Source organism: Meles meles, chromosome 6 (assembly GCF_922984935.1).
Source record: "Meles meles chromosome 6, mMelMel3.1 paternal haplotype, whole genome shotgun sequence".
Taxonomy (NCBI): Eukaryota; Metazoa; Chordata; class Mammalia; order Carnivora; family Mustelidae; genus Meles; species Meles meles.
This window is the reverse complement of record NC_060071.1, coordinates 135,468,270-135,490,625: the sequence shown is the minus strand read 5'-3', so window position 1 is coordinate 135,490,625 and position 22,356 is coordinate 135,468,270. Positions and strand designations below refer to the sequence as shown.

The window sequence follows — 22,356 nt, the reverse complement described above, 5'->3', positions numbered from 1 at the left end:
TTGCATCTCTTTCCTTTTGAGTCAGATCTGTGTGATGACACTTCTTTCTAATCCACCACCCAGCACAGCACCCTTGCACTAGGCGGAAACTTGTCACAGCCTTGCTAAGTTGGAAAGAATTTCTCTCTTCTGCATTTTGTTGGTTTTCGTATCCTTTTTTAAAACTCTTCTTCAGGGCACCTGGGTGGCTCAGTGGGTTAAGCCTCTGCCTTCAGCTCAGGTCATGATCTCAGGGTCCTGGGATCGAGCCCCACATCCGGCTCTCTGCTCAGCAGGGAGCCTGCTTCCTCCTCTCTCTCTGCCTGCCTCTCTGCTTACTCTTGATCTCTCTCTGTCAAATAAATAAATCTTTAAAAAAAAAAAAAAGTAAAGAACTCTTCTTCGTCCTTGTTTTCTCATTGATAGTACCATACCTGCCTTTCATCATAAAGCAGCCAACGTTAACCGAATGTCTACTCTGCACCAGGCACTATGCTGAGCTCCTTATGGACATTTCTTTAATCCTGGGATGTAAATACTTATTTTTAACAGATGAAGCTGGAAGGATAAGTGACAGTTCTAAGGTCACACAAATGGCGAGTGACTGAACTCATGATTCAAACCCGAGTCTGCCTGGCGCCACACTCTTCCCCTCAGAGTTTTCCCGCCGCCTCCTGTGGGAATCAGGGCTCTAACCTCTCATCAGCTGCACATGGCTGCAGAGTGCCAGCCGAGATGGTGCTTGAGCCTGCAAGAGAGCCGAGGACTTGAACTTGCTGTTTCCATGATTAGAAGTGCTTCTCACTCCAAACAGGTTGAGAGATGTGTGGCTTTGTCTAGATTATCAGTTATTTGTTGAGAGAACAAGTATTTGTTGAGTGAACTCTGCATCAGATCATTTTATGGTGAAAGCCGCTGATCCTTTGAGCAGGAAAAACTCAGCCCTCTTAATCTGCAGAGATGTAGAAAGAGTGGATCGATTTACTGTGGTGGTGGCAACTATCATCGACTCCTAAAAACCAAATGTATGAATTGGAAACACTCTCAAGCAATTTGGCTGTTTTGTAAGGTTTCCCAAGAATGTCTCAAATCCTAATCTGGAACTCTTTCCGGATTTTGGAGCGCTGAATGTTGATATGCATATCTGTGTCATGTAAATGACAATGTTCAACAGAAGGGGGATACATGACAAGAGAACTTGGTGTTGGTGTACTAGAACTACAGAGATTCCCAGCTTTTCCTAACCCCTTTTAAAATTTAGTTAACATTATAGCTCACATCTCTTGGTGATCAGAGTGTAGATTTCTTGAGGTTCATTTTATTGGCATCCAGGAACTGATATAGGAGTTGAAACTGTCTTAAAACATGTTGGTTGGTGTGGCTGATGATTTAAAGTGCCCTTGAAACAATGGTTAAAAAGGTAGCTGTTTAAGGATGATTTTTTTTTTCATGTTCTTGATTGAATATATTCTCTACTATTTCTCTAATGATGAAAATGACGTAGTAAGTGCAGATCAGGCACTTTTGGTTTTCCTTTTCTTTTATCTTGAGGGAAGTGGATCTTGGTCCACTGGTGTTTCCTATTCAAAGACTGCCTTCGGGTCTAGCTACATACACTAAAACAAGTCAGAAGGACTTGCCACTGCATTTCCCTATTCCAGATCACTCAAAGCCCCAAGGCCAGGGGGAGTGAAAGTTTCCAGGGCAGGTACTATTGATCTAGCCATATTCTCATCAGTCTTTGCATATGAATGGTGCAAAGACCATTATTCTCAAGATGATATTGGTGTAGTTCTGAGGACATTATGAATGCAGATTTAGACAAATTGATCTTCATATCATCCCGCGTGATTCTTACCCTTTTCGGAGTCAGAGATCCCTTTGAGCATTGCATGAAGGCTCTCTTCTGAAGAAAAAAAAAAAAAAATGATTCAGACTTAGAAATTTGCATTCATTTCAAAAGGTCCCTAGACATCCTTCAACCTAGGCTTCCTCTTGATGCCCTTTGGATCCTTGGTCTCCAAGTTAAGAACCTCTGAAAATTTTAAGATAGCCTATGGCCAATAATATCAGTAATTTGGCCAAAAGTGATCACCTTTATTCACACATTCTGTATATATTTCAGTGATATCCCCCAAGTAGGGTGTCATGTCAATGAAAGCAAGGATTTTTGTTTTGTGCATTTTTTTCATGGTTCTGTGCTTGGTGCTGAAAAGAATGCCACAGAGTAGCTGATAAATATTCATTGGATTAATGAAATAATCTATTGATGCTGCATCTCTTGGCCTCACTTAAGCTGAGCCGAGATCCCGAAAGCTGCGCTGGGAGCGCTGTGCCACCAGTTGGCTCACGTGTTAAGCTGTTACTTGGTCTTTCATGTTGAATTCCCAATCTCCATTTTGATAAATAAGATACATGACATTTACAAACAGCCTGGTGAAGCTGACGTTCAAGATCTGTTTCACTCAAGATAAAAGGAACACCCAGAGTGCCAGATCCATCCTTCCTAGACGATTTTCTTCACTGGAGAAGTACTAGAGTATGTATGCAACCCAATTTCAGATGGAGTTTTCAGTGCCAAGGAGAACATTGTGCAGTCAAGGAGCGAAAAATGTATGCAAAGCTCTTATTTCCCGCATTTGAGAACCTTGCCCAAGGCTTCAAGACCAGGTAAAACTCATCTCTAAAATTATGCAGGACACTAGTAAGAGCAACACTTACCTCCCTCTAATCACTGATTATTTTATTTCCCATTATTGCAACGCAGTCCCTCCCTTGTGGTATTTGCAGAAAGAGGTAATTTGGAACCTTTAATTTCCTCTCTGGCCTTCCAGTGACATTAATCACTTTTCCACTCACTAGTGAAACTAACTGCAAGCTAGAGGCTGTGGGGTGTGTGTGTGTGTGTGTGTGTGTGTGTGTGTGTGTGTGTGTAGGTATGTATTTAGGACTAGATGAGACCCACTTCATTTAATATATAAATACTTTTGTGCCTGCTGAGCTAAATTCTGAGGATACAACAATGAATGAGATATAGTTATTTGTGGGTCAAGATAGGCAAATAAACCTGCAGTTATAATACAGTACACATCATGGCATGAAGCTCTTTCAGCTCTACCACTATGCTCTTTTTTTTTTTTTTAAAGATTTTATTGAATGAGAGAGGAAGGGAGAAGGTGGGGGCGGGGGGTAAGGAGAGGCAGACTCAATGCTGAGCAGGGAGCTCAATCCCAGGACCCTGAGATCATGACCTGACCCGAAGGCAGACTCTTAGCCAACGGAGCCACCCAGTCGCCCCACAACCACTGTGCTTTTGAAATAGTTAAATGACAAGGCTCCTTTACAACTAAGGGAGATTGTTTATAAAAAATAAATTTGACATTGGGAAGTAAAATGCAAGGTAGTAGCAGCAGGATTTCAGGATCTTACTGTGCTGAAGGGGTTTGAAGGACCTTCTTAGAGCCAATGATAAAACACCAAATTAAGCTTCTGATCTTTCCACTTCCACGTTGGGGATAATCCTTGCCTCCTGGCATAGTTACTTGCTGGTTGGATTTTCCCCAGCAGCAATGATACTCCTTGGTACTGTGTTAAGAAAGGTAAAGGTCATGTGATAACCCACAAGCCCCAGTCAGTGGAGGGCTGCGTTTGTAGAAATGGAGAATTCGTGGTCTGCTGTACGTGGAGAGTGTCTCGTCGGTAAGGGGCTGATCGCACAGGCATACACGGAGGCAGATGCTGCTTTCTCATCGATCTGGTCGCGGACTCGAGGCTCACAACGGATGCCGGCATCTTTTTTTTCATTAAGCTCTGTCGTCTTGACAGCATCTGCTAAAACTTCACCATCCTTAAATATCTGTTTGATTTTGTGGTTCCATGGTAGCATTGGAAGTGACCGCACATGTGGTCATTAAACACTGATTTAGGGAGAACGGTGCCTGGAACCCAGGATTCCATAGTCACTGCCTTGAGGTACAGGAGAAGAGGCCCCCGGAGAGGGTTCTTCAGGCCATGGCCTCCTCTTATGACTGTTTTTGGTTCCAAACTCCTGAGCAGAGTTTCTGGTTGGTGACTTGGGCTAGAGAGTGTATGATCCAGTGTCTTCTTTTGCCCACCAGGCCTCAGGCCTCAGGCCTAGACCAAAGCCATCTAGTCAGACCTCTCCCCACCCAAGCCCACCCCCTAGTCTTGATCCTCAGGCCGTTCTGTTGAAGAGAGGCATGGGAAGATAAATCTAATAAAAGGTGTATTTGCCCTAAGGCCCACTCTCTGACCTTCCCTTCTTAAAATGCCGGGCAGCGCCATCTTGGTTTACCAGCTGCACGGGAACATAAATCCCAAAGAGGGCGGATCCAAGAAGAGACCATGAACAATGAACACATAAACTCAGGAACTTTTATCATCTGGTTACAAAGCAGGTCTCCAGCTCCAAGGCCCAGCATTCTTCCTGAGCTTTAGGTGGAAAGTGAGAGGAGCCCAGCAATGGTACATCCTGCGGTTTTCCTTAATAGCCCCTTTCACTCCAGCCAATGAAATAGCACTAGATTTCTCTACCTACACCACAATTTTGACATAGCACTACTCTTACCAGAACCCTTGAGCAAACTTCCTGTTATGTCTTAGGTCAAGAGCAGAATCTTTGAGTCTGGCATTCAAGGATCTCCCCAGCCATTTTTCTTTCTTTTCCTATCTTTTATTGTTCTGAGCTTTAGCCAAATTAGACTGCTTCCTATTTTTCAGACATTCTTCCTGCTTATCTGTCTCTGCATGTTTACTTAGACTTTTTTGCTCTAGGAAACTACACCACCCTGCCCCCCTCCTTCCCCCACCCCAGTAATCCTCTTACCTGTCCATTTAGGCGCAGCTCAGACGTGGTCTTGGAATTTCCTTTGCCTTTTTATTGGGCCAGTTACCACTTCTAGAGGCCTGAAATATTGTTATCTGTCTAGGTGTCTTGTCTCACTTACTAGATTACCAGTTCCTTCATGGCTTGAGAGCAGGGGCCACATTTTAATCTGTGTATCCCCTTAGGATTTTTTTTTAATTTATTTTAATTTAGTTAATAACATCGTAGTGTATTATTAGTTTCAGAGGTAGAGCTCAGTGATTCATCAGTCTTATATAGCACCTAGTGCTCATGACATCCCGTACCCTCCTTAAGGCCCATCTCCCAGTTACCCCATTCCCCCCACCCTCCTCCCTGTTCCCTTAGGATTCTACCCGAGGCCTTGCTTGTGCTAGGCCATGCAGTGGATCTTTATTGGATTCTCTCTGAGGTTTGGACTTCTTTTGCGCATTCAGGTGTGCCGCATTTCTAGAGCACTCCAACAGTGATCTAGTTAGATCTAGTTAGATCACTCATACAGTGATCTAGTTAGGCCTGGCCCTGGATCTTCTTTGGATGCCAAAAGGTTATGTATCTGGGTGGGTGGTGGGTATATTCTGGGAAGCCATCAGGGCAATGCCATCATATTTTAATTATAGCACTGGCAGCAGCCCTCCTTTTAGCAACAGCAGTAACAAGCAGTAACACTTAGGCGGGCCAGCCTCCGGAAATTGGCCTCCCTCTCTGTGTTTCTCCTATCCCCTTTTCAATCCATCACCTGTATTTATTCCTGCTGTAATTTAAACACCTGTCTAGATGGAATGCGGGCAATGTGTCCTTACCCCACACATTCAGATATTTGCTCACCTGCCTTATTCGGAAGGCTGGCTCTAAGATAAACAGCGTTTTGGTATTACAAGAAAAAATGCACTGAGGTCACCGTGGCAATGGACATGAAGAAGGGAACAGGAGTGGAACCTCTGGATAAGCTGCTCCAGGAGAGTGGGAGCAGAGGAGGAGGAGGAGGACAGCAAGGGGTGAAGCATCTGCCTAAGGTTTAGGCAGCGGTGGGATCCTGTGACTCGGGTTTCCCACAGGCAATCATTCACTTAGCTGGCCAGCCTGAGAAAGGCCGGGGTGGAAGAATATTCAACAAGCTGATTTTTTTTTTTTAAGATTTTTTATTTTATTTATTTGACAGACAGAGATGACAAATAGGCAGAGAGGCAGGCAGAGAGAGAGTAGGGGAAGCAGGCTCCCCGGCGAGCAGAGAGCCCGATGTGGGGCTCGATCCCAGGACCCCAGGATCACGACCTGAGCCTAAGACAGAGGCCTTAATCCATTGAGCCACCCAGGTGCCCAAGCTGATTGTTTTTAGGTGTCAATGTCTTAGTTATTTTTAATGACCACTGTTTCTCAAAGTAGCATCACAAGTAGACTCGGGCTTTTCTGAACCTTGTTCTAAACTGTTTTATCCACATTTGCATCCCTGGCAAACTGAATGGTTACTCATGTCATCATTTGAACATCCAGACAACATTGAGAAATAGTAAAATTTTAAATTGCCTGATGGAATTATCTTCTCTACTCCTTTCCCTTGCTTACTCTTCACCCCATCAAGGCATTTCTTCCGGTTTTTGGAAGATCCCCTGACCTTTGTGGAGGGGAACCCTTGAATTCTCTTTCCTTTGTCACCCTCTCCTATGACAAGTCCTTCCTTGACATTAACTTGCACATGAATTACCTGTGGATCTTGTCAAATGCAGATTTCCTTCCTGGGGCTGAGACTGGCTAAGAGTTTGCTTGTCCATCAAGCTCCCAGGGATTGCAGTTGCTGCTGCTCCATGGATGGAACTGTAAGCTCCAGGCTCAGTGGGGCAAGGCAGTGGGAGTACCACAATGCCTAGAAACTACAAGGTTTGGGAGATTTTTGAATCAGGGTGACCAGGAATTGAAACTAGGGGCTGACATGGCACAATTATTTGTGCTTGGGCAAGTTATTTTGTCTCTTAACCCCAATTTCCCCGTCTGTAAATGAGGGCAATAATTCTACCTACAGAGTTATCTTGAATATCAAATGAGTTTATACACACACATGCGTGTGTGTGCGCCCTCATGCGCACCGAGAACAATGCCTGGCAAAAATTAAGTGCTCATTGAATTAAGCTATCAGTAGTGCTAATAATATGACTTTGTTGTTAACAATTACTGTTACTGTAGTGAACCTGAGAGGTTTTATATTTTCTTAAAAATTTAAAATGTTTTAGAGGTCCAGACAGAGACACATCTTATAGAGGTGTTCTCTTTCTCACACATAAAGATGTTGATATCCATTATCAGCAAGACGTGTTATTTGTGTCATACTTTCAGTAATTAAAAGGGTTTTAAACTATCCCACCTGTCTCTCGGACTATTGTGACCAGTGGTATGAATTCCCGAGTTGGCTAGCCCAGACTTAGTAGCATAGAGTCTGGTTATTGACCCAAAGAAGCCACCTGGCCCAATGGCTACACCCTCCACCTTAATAGCCTAAAATTCCTATCAAAAAATGATGAGCTATCTCTTTCGTTACCGACGCTATGTCTTCACGTGCGGTAATTCTGTCCGCTAAAATTCTCTAGCATGAAATGTTCGTCGTTAATGAAAATCAGATACATATATGCCATTTTCCACTTTCTCTTCATCTAATGAGACTTTGTTTACCTGGAGGAATATAGATGGACAGAGAAGCAGGCGCAACCTGGTGACAACCGTGTTTGTCACCGTCCTGTCCTGTTAAGGAGGACCTTCAGATGTGAAGCCTAACTGGCTTGTAGAGTTTAAGGCCTGGCCCAATGCTGGGAGATCTGCCCTGCTCTTAGATCTTCCCTAGTCAATGCCAGGTGCTTGTAGGGCCACAGATGATGCTTGGGTCCATTTTTGTTCAGTGACTCCTTCTGCCCATCCTAGGGAAAAACTGGGAAGCTGAAAGAAAGAACCAGAGGCTTTCTTAAGTCATTTAATCTAGAAATGATTCACTTGGACCAAACTCTAACAAGGCATTAGTCTGCACAAATAAGATTCAGCCAGATCTGGTGGAGGCTTCAAAGCCTTTGTACCATGTGGCTATCACTACTGTATTAGGTGATACAGACTGTAGAACATTTTCATCATCACAATATATTCTACTGGATTGTCCTGTTCTGGAAACAGGGGTTGAAAAATAGGTTCATCTCCTTTGTCACTTCTGAGTGATTGGCATTGGCTGTCTGGAGGACTATGTAAAGAAGGTTCTGAGGCCATATCTAAGTGAGCCCCAGATTGTTTGATTATTTACTAGCAACGTATGTCCTAGGAAGACTGAGCTGGGTGGGTGGAGGTAGGCATGGCATAGGTCCTGGGTGTCTCATAGACAAAACCACAGAAGTAAGAATAGAATATTTAAAATAGAGGGTCAGTTGTTATTATTTAAAGAGACAGGTTATATTTTTAGCAGGAATCCTTTGGAAAGAAAGATGAGAAGCTTTAATAGTTTTGTTATTCTTTATAATAATCTCTCATTAAGTAGTGGTCCCTTTTGCTATTTTCAAAATAAATTAACAATGATGTTTTGCTTTTGTGTAAAAGGAAATCACAATAGCTACCCTTTTTGGTTTATCCATGAAATAAGGAATTGATATTACATGTAAAAACAAAACCCACCAGGAATCTAAAATTAGTTTGATGTTCATGCCACCTTTTTACTATACCTGCTAAGAAACAACTGATTGAGGATGGGTGTGGTTTTTTCCACTCCTTTCATGCGCTCTGGTGAAGGATATTAACAACATGCATGTTGTTAACAAATGGGGAATAAAATTTAAGGCAAAGGAGGGGCGCCTGGGTGGCTCAGTGGGTTAAGCCGCTGCCTTCGGCTCAGGTCATGATCTCAGGGTCCTGGGATCGGGTCCCGCGTCGGGCTCTCTGCTCAGCGGGGAGCCTGCTTCCCTCTCTCTCTCTCTCTCTGCCTACCTCTCTGCCTTGTTGTGATTTCTCTCTGTCAAATAAATAAATAAAATCTTTTAAAAAAAAAATTTAAGGCAAAGGAGGAAAAGCTGGTATAGTTTGGTAAAATCAATTCTGTATAATCACTGTTGTCAGAATTTGAGGTATCTAATTATATTTTCAAAAATTTCTAATAATTAAGGATAATTTAGGATAACTAGGACTGTTTCCTACTAGTTTTAAAATGGGAAAATGGATTTTTTTAAACTATCTTTTAAGATTTTATTTATTTACTTATTTGTCAGAGAGAGAAAGAGTGAGTGAGCACAAGCAAGGAGAGCAGCAGGCAGAGGGAGAAGCAGGCTCCCCACTGAACAGGGAGCCTGATGTGGGACTCGATCCCAGGACCCTGGGATCATGCCAGAGCTGAAGACAGCCACTTAACTGAGCCACCCAGGAGTCCCGGATTTTATTTTATTTTTTAAGATTTTATTTATTTGTTAGATAAAGAGATAGAATGAGAGCACAAGCAGGGGAAACAGCAGGCGGAAGCAGGCTCCCCATTAAGCAAGGAACCCCGTGCAGGGCTTGATCCCAGGAACTTGGGATCATGACCTGAGCCAAAGGCAGACACTTAACTGACTGAGCCACCCAGACATCTCTAGAAAGTGGGATTTTAAAACAAGAGTACCACTTCTGCAACTATTATGTAACCTTGAGCAAATTAGTTGCTATAAACTCTCTGAGCCTTAGTTTCTCCATCTCTGAAAGGGAGTATAGCAGTATCTGCTTCCATGAATAATGGTAAGGAGTGAGATATAAAACCTCACTTTTAAGTACTGGCCATTACTACTCTAAGGGCTCAAACATTAAACCATGTTATTTGGGAAAAGTATACCACATGCACTTGGAGGAAAACATTCCCTGTTCTCATCTTGGCCCTGCACTTAGTAGGTATTTTCAATGCGGTTGTGATTTTTTGTGCAATTGTTTACCCTTAGAGTTATGTAATTTTAGTTTCCTCTTTTGTAAAATGGAGGTAACAGTAGAACCTGCTTCAGGGGGCTCGCTCTGGATTACACGAGATAATGCACATCGAGACAATGCAAGGACATCTGATACATGGCACACGGTGAACGTTCAATAACTTAGCTATTAGGATAAAAATGATGATGTTTAAATTAGGGGTGGCCTTGCCAAAAGAGAGAAGATTCAACAAATCTGATACTTCTTTTCCTTCCCATTCACTAATCTCTAAACCATACAGTTGGTACTAAACATGGTGAAGTGTGTACATTTTGTTTATTTTATTGCTGTTCCTCTATAAATTATTAATACGCCTCTGTTATTAGGGTTTTGGCACACTAACGGAGGCAGTAATTGGAGAAGCTGTTACTTATCACAAAGACCTTTCTCGCTTAGTGTTTTTGTAAGCTGCAAGCTCATGTCTAATTTGAAAGGCCAGGGAGCAGAGTGGCGAGGAAGAAGGCTCAGTGTGGGGCAGGAGTGAAGTCAGTCCTACAGGGAGCGGGTTGATCGTCTGACAGTCTGATCGTCTGACAGTCTGACCGCTCTTGCCACTGAGGTGCAGGAAGGCAAGGCTCTTCAGAGATTCCATGGGCCAGAGAATACTGCCATAACCTGCCCCGGCATCTTCCCTCCCCACTTTTCTTTAGTCCCTGTGTGTCTTCTCCCCTGATAGCAGAAGAAGGGGGTCCGAAATGATAATAAGGCAAGGTTGGCTTCTGAGGCTGCTTCTAAAGACAGACCCACATTGGAGGGCGCAGCTCTGGTGTCCTGGACCTCCGCCTCCACAAGCACCAAGAATCACTCCTGAACTACGGAAAACCCTTTCTTCCCCAGAAAAATATTTGAGTCCTTTGGTGTGAAGACCTAGTCCTAGGCTGTTTTCACATACTGTGTTCTCTAATTAGGGATGAGGCACTGTATAGTTGCCAAAAAAAATAAATGATCTATGTTTCTTTCACAATTTTCAGATGAGGGGTGCCCAGGTGGCTCAGTTGTTTAAATGTCTACCTTTGGCTCAGGTCATGATCTTAGGGCCCTAGGATGGAGCCCGAGTCAGGCTCCCTGCTCGGCAGGGGGCCTCTTCTCCTTCTCCCTCTGCCATCCCTCCCTGCTCACGCTTGCTCTCTCACTCTCAAACAAATAAATAAACTAAAAAAATAGTGCTAATATTCAGATGAAAAAGACGTGACAATGCTCCAGAATTCTGTTTGTAAATATCAAAATTACTAGGTTCTTAGGACAGTTTCCCAGGAGAACAGTTTTCCTAGAATGTCCATCTCCGGTGCCTCTCCTTTCTGGCGTCTCACACCCAGCACCCTGCATTCCCTCTGTGCCCTCCCTCTTTTCAGCATCCTCTCCCTGTGCAACTGATTTTGAAATATTTTTCCAACCGTCCTTTCTTTTCTGACTTCATTCTCATTGCGCAGGCTTTAAGCTCACCTCGTGTCTGTATTTCTCATCATACCTGATATTTTCTCTTTTGGATTATAAGGGTAATCCATGCAGTTCATGAGTATGTATCTGTGTGCGTGTGTTGAAGGAAATTGGGTCTGCTTTCTGTAGTTTTACAGTGTGATTTTTTTTTCTTTAACTTGAGATATCAGCATGGTTCTTTATCATTAAGAATTCCTCGAAAAATTGTGGCAATACTTAATATTCCCTCATATGCACAGAGCAAAATTTACTTAACAACACTGTTAGCCATTTTGATCTTCCCATTTTCCAATATTAAAAATATAAAATATTTCCAATATTTCCAATATTCCAATGCTTCTTTTCAAAATCTGTTCACAATATAGGGTCATGAGTAAGAAGATGAATTTTGGAGTTCCAAATACCATGGTCCAGATTCTAGTTCGGCCGTTTGTTCCTAGGCCTCAGTTTCCTTCTTTGTAAATGAGGATTATAATGGTACTTACCAATAGAATTGTGACAATTTAAAACAGGTTGTATATAATGTACTCATTTATACAAAGCTTCACACATTGTTAGTTCTCCTAAATAGTAACTGCAGTTACAATAATCACCATTGTTAATCATGGGCAATTAGTTTTTTGGGTTTTCTTGTGTTTTTGTTTTTTTTAAAGATTTTATTTATTTATTTGACAGACAGAGATCACAAGTAGGCAGAGAGGCAGGCAGAGATAGAGGAAGAAGCAGGCTCCCCGCCGAGCAGAGAGCCCGATGCGGGGCTCAATCCCAGGACTCTGAGATCATGACCTGAGCTGAAGGCAGAGGCTTTAACTCACTGAGCCACCCAGGCGCCCCATCATGGGCAATTAGTTTTTAGCACAGGTGCTGAAAGTTAGATGATAGTACAAATACCTTTAATATTGCCAAATTTTGGAACGATTCTGCCAATTTATAGTCACATAAATAGTATAAGTATGTACCTAATATCACCCCTTGTCTAAATTAGGTAGTATATTTTTATTATTGTATATCCATGTATACACAAAAATGTTATCTCGTAATTTGCTTTTCTTTGATTATGAGTAGAAAAGTCTAGTTTTAAATGTTTATTTAGTTGGCTAGTTATATTCCTTTTTTGTAAATTGTTTATTGGGGTCAGTGCCCATTTTTCTTTTGCCTGTGCATCTTTTTTATAAATCAGTGAGTGATTTGTGTGTCCTAAGAATCATTCTTATTATGTATAACTAAAATTTATTGTGATTTCGAACTTGAAGATGAGGAAACATGGGCCAGAGAGGCTAAGTAGTTTGCCTAGTGTGTCAGACCCTTGCCTGGCACAGAGTTAATACACAGTGAACTCTTGCTGTCTTTGTTACTAATCTTTGTATTTCACAGCACCTGGCACAGTCCAGCACGTTGCACACAGTAGGGGCAGAATCCATGCGCGGTTAACTTCTGTTGACACCAGCCACCCTCACTTCTCCTTTTTGGTGTGCGCAGAAGCCAGCCTTCAATGGCTGCCTTGGTCACAGCCACTGTTTCAGCTCAGATGATCAGCATCTCCTGAACTTGACTTGATTTTCTCCATCTATTTTTTAATGAGACTTTTTGAAAATGCTGTAAAATCAGGTTATTTCCCCCTCACTTCATTTCTAGGTGACAAACCTGAATTTGGCAAGTGGCGTCATAAACAGAAGCAGTGCTTCAACCCCCCCAACCCTTCGGCCTGTCATCAGTCCTAGTGGCCCGACATGGTCAATACAGTCAGACCCCCAAGCTCCTGAGAGCCACTCCACCCCTCCTGGAAGCAGGTATGTGAAGGGTCGTGGAGCCAGCGTTTGGGTCGCAGAGACAGCCTGGGTCTGAAGGGCCATTCTAACCTTGAACTCCCTGCATGACACCTGGGAGACACATGCCTTTCGTCCTGTCCCAGTCCTCTGGCACTTGAATGGAGGGGCTCGGTTTACTTGTAAGATAGTTTGCGGGCAAATCAAAGGCATAGGAAATGTCCGATGCAGTTCAGTAAGCTCACTTCGGGTTAAAAGAGGAAGAATTCCTACTGTGTTCAATCCTTGCCTGTAGTCCACATTTTCTTGTTTTGACTTTTGACATTCTCCCCTTGTCTCCTCTTTCTTGTTTATACCTTGTACTGTGTTGTGTCTCATTAACTTCAGACTCTTTTTGTTGAAGGACATATTTGTTTTTTATGTTTTCATCTGGGTTATATAATTAAACTCAAACAGCCTCCCTGGACAATGCTCATTTGGGAAGTGGGAAGGAAATTTCCTTTATGTGGTTGAGCAAAGAGGCAGAGGATAAAATCCAAATAGATTCTGGCCATAACGTAAGCAACTTCTGAATTAAAAAAGAAGCCACTGTATTGAATTCTAGTCTCAATCCATATTTTAAGGCCCCTATTTAAAAAAAAAAATGTAAGAAATGGATTCCCAGGACTCTTGCATTAGGGGCTATTAAAAATGGCTCTATTTGCATCTTCCCTGAGTGAAGTGAGCTAGAGAGGAATGTGACTGTTACAAAGAAGTATTCTGCTCCCTCCAAGTAAAGACAATTGCTTCCTCCAAATAAAGAAGCTCTGCCACAGATGTCCCACCGAGTCCCCACCCCGCGCCAGCACTTCCAGCCTCCACCAATCGGCCAGCTCTTAGCATGCTGCCTTGCCTCGTGGTTGCGCGGGGTGACCAAAGACTTAAGCATGAAGGAAAATACCTATTTGCCATTGAAGTATCTGTTAGTGTCAGAATTATTACTGAAGGAACTAATTTGGGAAGCAGAGACTCTGCCCAGGAAGCAACATAAACATAAGCACATTACATCATGCTTGAGTACAGTGTCTTTCATACCAGTAATCGTTGTGGTCAAGGGTGAAAAGAATCATCTTAACTGAGAGTTATAAAGAGTTGAAGACTGAGAGGCAGGACTGTTTCAGACAGGACATCCTCCCACGAAGTTCTCTTTGCAGAAGACTGTCATTTGGTGATTTACAGTCTACAGAATAACCACATTCCTAAAACATAAGTCGTAAAAAAGAATTCTGTTTATACCGTAGAGCTTTATTTTCCATATAAAATATTTCCAAAGATTCCATTTTCATTTTACAATCAGAGCCTTGTTTCTATGGCAAACACGTTCCCCTGCAATCTGAGGGAATATTATCTGCCTGTAGGACAAGGCTGTAACCATTTTCCATACTATAAACAAAATGTCAAAACTCCATATCATGGCTGGGTTTAGAACCTTCTTTGGGTAGTACCTGTTTGGCAGTGCTGAGACCCAGAAAGATGTGGGGATCCGTCCAGGTCAGAGCCCAGACCTAGAGTCCAGCACCGTGAAAGGCCTTCTCCTAGCCAGACTGTGCTTTCCTGAGCGGCAGGAAAATAGCATATTATACCATTGACTTCAGAGCCCCAGCACCAGAAAGTGGCCCGTGCAGAGTCCTCGGGCTTTTCCCCTTTTGGGTTAGTTGTACCCAAAGCAGCCCTCTCGTCACCTGCTCTTTAAGCCAAAGGGTCAGTTGTCAGGTCCCACTGCAGTTGAGAGGAGCCCTGAAAACCTTCCTCTGAGCCCAGGTAACCTCTGGTTGCCAGAACAGCCTGGAGGCACCTTGTGGAATTCCCGGAGGTATCTACCCAAAAGCAGCGCTAAGTGAATTCTCCGGGGTTCTATCAGAGCTGGCTGTGATGTGGGCCACAGTCAGATCTCCAGCAGGCATTCCACACAGCACCATACCCCAATTTCCACTTTTACCTGGTAAGTCACTGTTTTGTGGATGGGCTCTTGTCCCTCACTTAGTAGTAAGGGTGACTAGGCCTAATGAATAGAGGATTAACAGCTTAGAGATCTGAATTTTATTACTGGTTTTGACACTAAGTGACCCTAAATTATTCATTGAATCATTTTATGGGGTAAGCATACTGACGTATAAACCGGCCTGTTTTGAGAGCTTTTAGATCGCCCCTATGGCACTTTGATCTCCCCGGCAGTGGCCGCTACGTAAATAAGAGGTGCTCTTACTAGTTCATCTATCATAGCAACAGTGGATTCCGGCGCTGATAAGCTCTGATAATTCACTAAATGAGGGGCTGCCTGGTCAATGGTGACAAGACGTAAAGAGAATCCTTCTCTGGCTGTGCTTTTCATCTGCATGTTGGAGGATTCAGTGACTTGGTAGCCACAGGAATGAAAACTGGTGACTCACGAGAACTCGGCAAATCGTGTGATTTTTCATTTCCCTGTGGTGTTGCTATTGTTCTTGATTTTACGGATCACACACGTTTTCACCAGACAATCTTGTTCTTCCCCCGCTGTTTTGAAACCACCCCAAACGCAGCCTCAGGGCTGTCGTCTCCCATTGGGTCAGTGTGAGCTCAGCCCGGCTCCTCAAATCCCTTGGTTCCTCTGGTCTGTCTGGAGTCCGTGTTCAAGCTTTGTTGTGGGAGAGGAAAGCAGAGAGCCCACGACTTGCCCAGACAGTCTGAGGCCTGGCCATGTAGCTTGCAGTTCCCTAGACGCTCTGGAGCTGGACTTGGCCAGCCATTCCTCTGTTGTTACTTTTTAGAGGTAATAAGTGAGATTAATTGCAGGCCATTCTCCAGAAGAGAAAGTAGTCAGGGCCAAAATCAGTCACATGTTGAGAAGCCTGAGGTGTACCTCTAAGCGAGGCCGATTCAGAATTCTACAGTTGGGCCTCCGGGATGCAGGTACCAAGTGTTCCTGACCTTCTTCTTAAAGGGATCAGTTTCGCTTTCCAGATGCAGATACCTGGGTATCTAAGCTTTTCTTCAGCCAATGAGATGGGGATTTTTCAGGCAGCCTTTTGAGTGTACGCTTTCTGGGCCCATGGGGTGTTGTTCAGGGCTCAAAGCCACAAGCAGAGGCATTTCCCCAGGACTGCCAGTCTTGCCTGGAGTTGGGTAGGGCTTTTTCTAGGTGAGGAGCACTCAGCGGGCTCACAGTGCATCTTTCTTTCTTTCTTTTTTTTTAAGATTTTATTTGTTTGACAGACAGAGGTCACAAGTAGAGAGAGAGGCAGACAGTGTGGGGTGGCGGGGTGGCAGGGGGAAGCAGACTCCCTGCTGAGCAGAGAGCCCGATGCAGGGCTCGATCCCAGGACCCTGGGATCATGACCTGAGCCAAAGGCAGAGGCTTTAACCCACTGAGCCACCCCGGCGCCCCACAGTGCATCTTTCTTTGTGAGACCTGGAAGGGTTACTGTAAAGTCTTGGCTGCTGCTTGGAATGATTTGGGAAGGACAGGGCCTCAGACGGCTTGGCAGGAACCTGAGGCCCTGTTTTTTTTCCAGTCCAACCCTTCCTTGTGGATCGAGCTGTCAGGGAATCCCACGAATGTCTGGCTTCTGCCCCTTTGTATGTTTTTCCAGTATTTGTCATTGAATTATTTTTATCCATCTCTGGCTTTTTCACACATGCAACCTGGGGATTTGTCTGTTCCTCGATATTAAAGGTGGGGGAGGTCGAAAGCAAAGCCATGAGTTTGTGCCTCCTTTTTGCGACCGGGCAAGACCTCATGGGCTTAGGGTGCTCAGCCTGGCTAGCCCCCACTGTAGAGAATAGCACGGGGGAACGGGTACAGTGAAGTGCCAAATCTTAGAAATCGGGGCATATGTCACATTGCTCTGTCCCTCTGTCCTCTCACTCTCTGGAGCTAAATTATAGAGTCTGATACCCTACTTTACATAATTTTTAAGAACAAGTTTTTCAGAGATTTTGATTCTAGTTTAGCTAATACTTTTCTCCCTTCTTTAGATTATCTCTTATAAATGTTGCCGGAGAGTCTTTCCATTTTTCATTCTTAATCCTCAGAAATACCAAGCTTGTTGTTGTTGTTTTTAAAGTCCTATTCATTTTCTCCATGTCAGGCATTAGGTTAGATGCTGGGGAGTCACGATAAATAAAACAGGATAGTGCCTGATCTCACAGAGCTTAGAGTCTGTGATGTATCTTTCACATTCTCAGCGAGGGTAGTCCTGGGCTCTGGGTTGGTCTAAAAGATTTGGAAGACGTGTTTGTTTGTTTGTTTGTTTTTATCACTAAAGATTTTATTTATTTATTTGACAGAGAGAGAGCACAAGTAGACAGAGAGGCAGGAGGTTACTATCTAGCAGAGAAGAGAAGCCATATACACATGAAACAATTACAGAGTAGTGTCTAGGGGCATAGAGCAAAGATTTAAACTTTACAGCACAGTCAATTAGAAGAAAAGATATCAAGAAGAGCGTATGAAGTTTTGTGTTTTTTTTTTAAAGATTTTATTTATTTATTTGACAGAGATCACAAGTAGGCAGAGAGGCAGGCAGAGAGAGAGGAGGAAACAGGCTCCCCGCAGAGCAGAGAGCCCGATGCGGGGCTCGATCCCAGGACCCTGGGATCATGACCTGAGCCGAAGGCAGAGGCTTTAACCCACTGAGCCACCCAGGCGCCCCAGCGTATGAAGTTTTAATCCTGTCACCTGCTACAACATAGGTGAACCTCGAGAACATTGTGATAAGTGAAATAAGCCGATCACAAAAGGACAAATACTATATCATTCCATTCATATGAAGTGTCTAAGTAAGGTAGAAATGTAGGCTGCCAGGGGCTGCAGGGAGAGGGGGAAGGAATTAGCATTTAATAGCTACAGTTTCAGTTTTGCAAGATAAAAAAGTTCCAGAGATCTGTTGCACAACCATGTGAATACATTGAACTGTACACACAGAAGTGGTTAGGTGGTACATTTGAACATAGGGGGTTTTTACTTCAGTGGAAAAGAGTATTGTAAGGACTTAAAAGAGAGTGCCACAGTTCTACAAAAATTGTATTTAGTGACTAAAATGGCAAAGTTTTGCTTTTGTCCTCTGCCTCTCTGTAGGGGAAATTATCCTGAGCCCAGTCCTTGAAATGCTTCTGTTTCTTTAAGAGTGTGTTAACTTTATAGGAAAGGGGGCCGTTGACGCCTATGAGGAAGGTGGCATGGTGTAATAGAAAGAGGAGGAGCCGCTGAGTTGGAGGGGCCTGGATGCGCCTCACTAAGTATGTAACCACCGGCAAGTTATGTTGCTTCTCTGGGCCACAACTTTCCCATCTGCTTAGATATGCAAGTAATACCTACCTCCTTAAGTTGTTTTAAGATTTAATTGAGTAGTGTATGTGAAAGGAGCCAGTGTACTGTCTGGTTTTGGTGTAGGTTGTCGATAACGTTTCATTTTCTTCCCCAAAAGGAGTAAAGTTAAAATTGGATTTGCTTGGGATATGGTGTTGCTACGCACTTGGGTTAGTATCTTGTACAGAGGGGCCTGGCCGTCACCTACAGGTGGTATGCTCCTCGGGCTGGAGTACAGAGCTGTGGCCTTTCCAGCTGAGGACGGGAAAGCATCAGAGTGGGGCCAACAGGAGACTCTTCCTTTTTCTCTGACCCCTTTGTTGAAGGGTGACTTCGTTCTACTCACCAGGCCCTTCCTTTCTGCTATCTTCTTCTGAATGTTGAAATTTCCACTGCAGCTCGATGTTCCAGCCAGTAAACACTCATATTTTCCATCTATCCTGGGGGTCGAGCTTTGGGAGAGCTTTTCTCTGGAGGAGTTTGGAGCTTATAATTTTGTACTTTATACTGTTATGTAAACAACACTCTCTAGCCAAAGAGCACAATCACAAAAAGAAACCAATTTTGGGGGGGTGCCTTAAAAAAAAAAAAAGAAACTCTTTCATGTTCAGAGTTCTGTAGAAGTGATATTTCACTTCTTATTCTGCTTCCTTCTTTCCCATAAAATAAAGTTAACCTGACCTTCCTCCTCCTGAGTCTTAGCTCTCGCCATTCCTTCCCCTTGAGTAAAATGTTTCTTCAGCACAGGAATGATAAAGGCCTGTACTTCTCTCTAAAATTCCTTTGTTTCTTTTCTCACTCGCCCGGACATATAACCTCTCAGGGGTTATGCTCTGTGTCAGTTCAGGCTCTGTGACACATTCCACAGTTCCTTCTTCCCCGAGAGAGCTGAGGGCCATAGGTGTTTGTGCCAAGGGCCGAAGGGTTGGGCTCCTGCCTATTGAAGGAATGTGGGTAAACCCAGGAAATGTGTCAAAAGATCGCTGGCCGGACATCATAGCAGAGCCTGGGCAAAGTATGTGTGGGAATGTTGGGGCCTAGTATCAGGAGTGAAAGAAGTAGATCTTTTATCTGCAAAGCCAAAATGCAGGTTGCTCTGTGGTGTGCCAGCGAAGTGTTTTTGCAGTTCAGCAAGCCTCCCCTCCCCACGCCCCTCCCCCAGAGTACCAAAGAGAAACCACCTCACCTTTCCTTGGGATTAACACATAGGCACACGTGTACGCTTGCACACGCACAGTCATTGTCGGAGGCAGACCCTATCTTATTTGACTGTTCACTTTATGATTTTATATTCATCCACAGTTGGTGATTATTTTGACTTTAAGAGGCCTGAATGACAAAAGTCTACATATTAAGCTGAATGAGACTCCTTTTCTAGAATGAAGAAATTATGTTAGAGCTCCTTTACTCATAATTCAGTTTAATTCTCATATGGTTTTCCTCTCTTTTTTCATCTTTCCAAGTTAACTCCATTTACCAGCTTTGAAAGAGCTTAGAAAGAGTCAGAGTGGCAAAGAACCTATCTTTCTTTCTGACTCCTGTAGAGAGACATGCTGATCCAGTTTTAAAGCTTACTGTTGACTCCGTGAATTTTTAGAAGGAAGACCAGCCAGCTTTCCCGAATCTGTAGCTGAAGATCCCATCCTCCCTCCCACTCTTCTTTCTATTTTATTTTATTTTATTTTATTTTATTTTATTTTATTTTATTTTATTTGGAAGGGAGAGGGAGAAAGTGAATTCCAAGCAGGCCCCACACCCAATATGGGTCTCGATGTCACAACTCTGAGACCATGACCTGAGCCGAGATCATGAGTCAGATGCTTAACCGACTGAGCCACCCAAGTGCCTCTCCCACTCTTCTTTTTGTTAAGACTTTCAGCATGTTACCAATTAAGTACAACTAAGAAATCATTGCTTTTTTTGTTTTTTTAAGATTTTATTTATTTGAAAAAGAGAGGTAGCACAGGGGAGCAGAATGCAGGGCTTGATCCCAAGACCCCCAGGATCATGACCTGAGCCAAAAGCAGATGCTTACCTGACTGAGCCATCCAGGCGCCCCTTCTTTTGTTTTAAACTCCTAGGATTTAAGAGGCTAACAGGAAAAAACTCCCTCTATTTCTGTTTTTTTTTTTTTCCCATTTTATTTATTTTTTCAGCGTAACAGTATTCATTCTTTTTGCACAACACCCAGTGATCCATGCAAAACGTGCCCTCCCCATTACCCACCACCTGTTCCCCCAACCTCCCACCCCTGACCCTTCAAAACCCTCAGGTTGTTTTTCAGAGTCCATAGTCTCTTATGGTTCGCCTCCCCTTCCAAATTTTTTTTTTTTTTAATAAACATATAATGTATTTAACAAAACAATAGACTGACAGTATCTGGAAACAAGTAAAGATCCTCTCTTCCCTTGCAGCCACTTGGAGAAGCAGTTTTGGCAGAGGTTCTGGCCTGGGTATAGGTTCTTGATAATTCTTTTTTCCCTTTCCAGAAAAGAAAAAAACGAAATTAGACCTGCTGAGGACATGATATTCCCACACCACTCCATTTAATGCTTAGACTAGATACGCAGTAGGGAAAACAGGAATACCTAATCATAACACTGAGGTTTACATGATTTATTTTTATTATGAAGTCAATATCCATAAATTAAAATTTTGATCACAAACCATGAAAATGCTCCTAAGAGCATTAGCTAAGAGAAGCTAAACTTAAAAGGGCATTTAAATATGGAGCCAAGTGTTCTTTGGGAGATGCTAGGAAAGCTGGAGCTGGGAGAGAGGCATTGTATGAGGGCCCAGGAATTCAAAATGTCACATCATATGGCCGGCCCCTGGAGTTCGTAATAAGTAACAGTAGAACTCTTGTCTTAATTGGACCATTCTTCTGCTTCGGATGCAGTAAAAGGATGTTTTTTACTTTCATGAATTATCAGGCTAAAACTTGTATTAATTTGGCTTCAAAGCCAATAATCAATACCCTGTTTGGCCTGGTTCTTTAAAAATAAATTTTACTATCTTTACGTGATGAAAATGAAATAGGGGCGCATCTCTGGAACGTGACTATAATCTAGAAGGATTTAGATGACAAAAGCAGACTTTCTGGCATAGCAGGTAAGGAAACCATAAAGGAGGTTAATAAATGAGATGTACTTAAAGGCTAAAGGAAATCAAATTATGTTCTTCTGAAACGTTGCACCAAGGAAAATTGAGTAGATGAAAGAATCTGTCTATATTATTAGTGTTCTCAAATCTCTTGCTTAGCTATGTGAACCCAATACATTTGGAATACCAGCCCTCAAAAGAAGAGTTTTGTTAACTTCTGTCCCAAATCATTACTATATTGAAATATTTGAAAAAGAGGAAAGGTGAAACTGCCAGTAAGTAGCTTCCCGGATGGGAAATGGCATCATCTGGTAGTTGTTAAAATAGTGTAATCCCCAAATAGTTAACGCACATTTACCCAGTATCTCCTAAACACAAGACACTGGGTTGAGCTCTGAAGGAGGGTTAGCCAGGGTCTCTGTTCTCCAAGAGGAAAATTAATAGCCTTATGGATGCAAATACTGTGGAACAATATGTGCTTAATGGTTGAAGGAGAGGATTATCCTGTAGGTAGGAGTTCAGAGGAGAAATTGATCACTAGCTGGAGAAGCTGGCAAAAGGTCTATGGAAAGGAAAGGGGCATGAACTGAATCTGGAAGGGCAGATGGAGTGTGGATGGGCCAAGAGGCTAATAGTAATAAATTAAGAGATAATTGCACATTTACTTTGTGCTCAACACTATTCAAGGATCAAAGAAAAGTGATTCACACTCCTGCTAAGTTAGAGATGACAGCTTAGGCAGGTAGTATAAAGAATACTGCCCTACACTAAATGAGAAGAACATGCAGCCAGGAATACTTTCTCCAGCAAGGTTGACATTCAAAATGGATGGAGAGGTAAAGAGCTTCCAAGATCAGCAAGGTTTAAAAGAGTAAGTGAGCACCAAGGCAGCACTACAAGAAATATTAAGGGGAGCTCTATAAAAGAAG

At 43.1% G+C, this 22,356-nt stretch overlaps 1 protein-coding gene across 18 annotated transcripts in view; it reads left to right on the top strand.

Moving 5' to 3' along the window:
* Positions 1 to 22,356, top strand: part of TTLL5 (tubulin tyrosine ligase like 5) — a 284,906-nt gene that overhangs the window by 134,377 nt on the left and 128,173 nt on the right. For 17 of the 18 annotated variants that reach the window (XR_006818747.1, XR_006818746.1, XR_006818744.1 and 14 more), the window contains one exon: positions 12,866 to 13,020. The exons of the other annotated variant lie outside the window; for it this stretch is intronic. Coding sequence is in view for 13 of the 17 variants with exons in the window: in XM_046008989.1 (XP_045864945.1) it covers positions 12,866 to 13,020 (155 nt within the window). In the remaining 4 variants the exon portion in view is untranslated. The remainder of the gene's footprint in view (positions 1 to 12,865; positions 13,021 to 22,356) is intronic. 18 annotated transcript variants of the gene reach the window in all.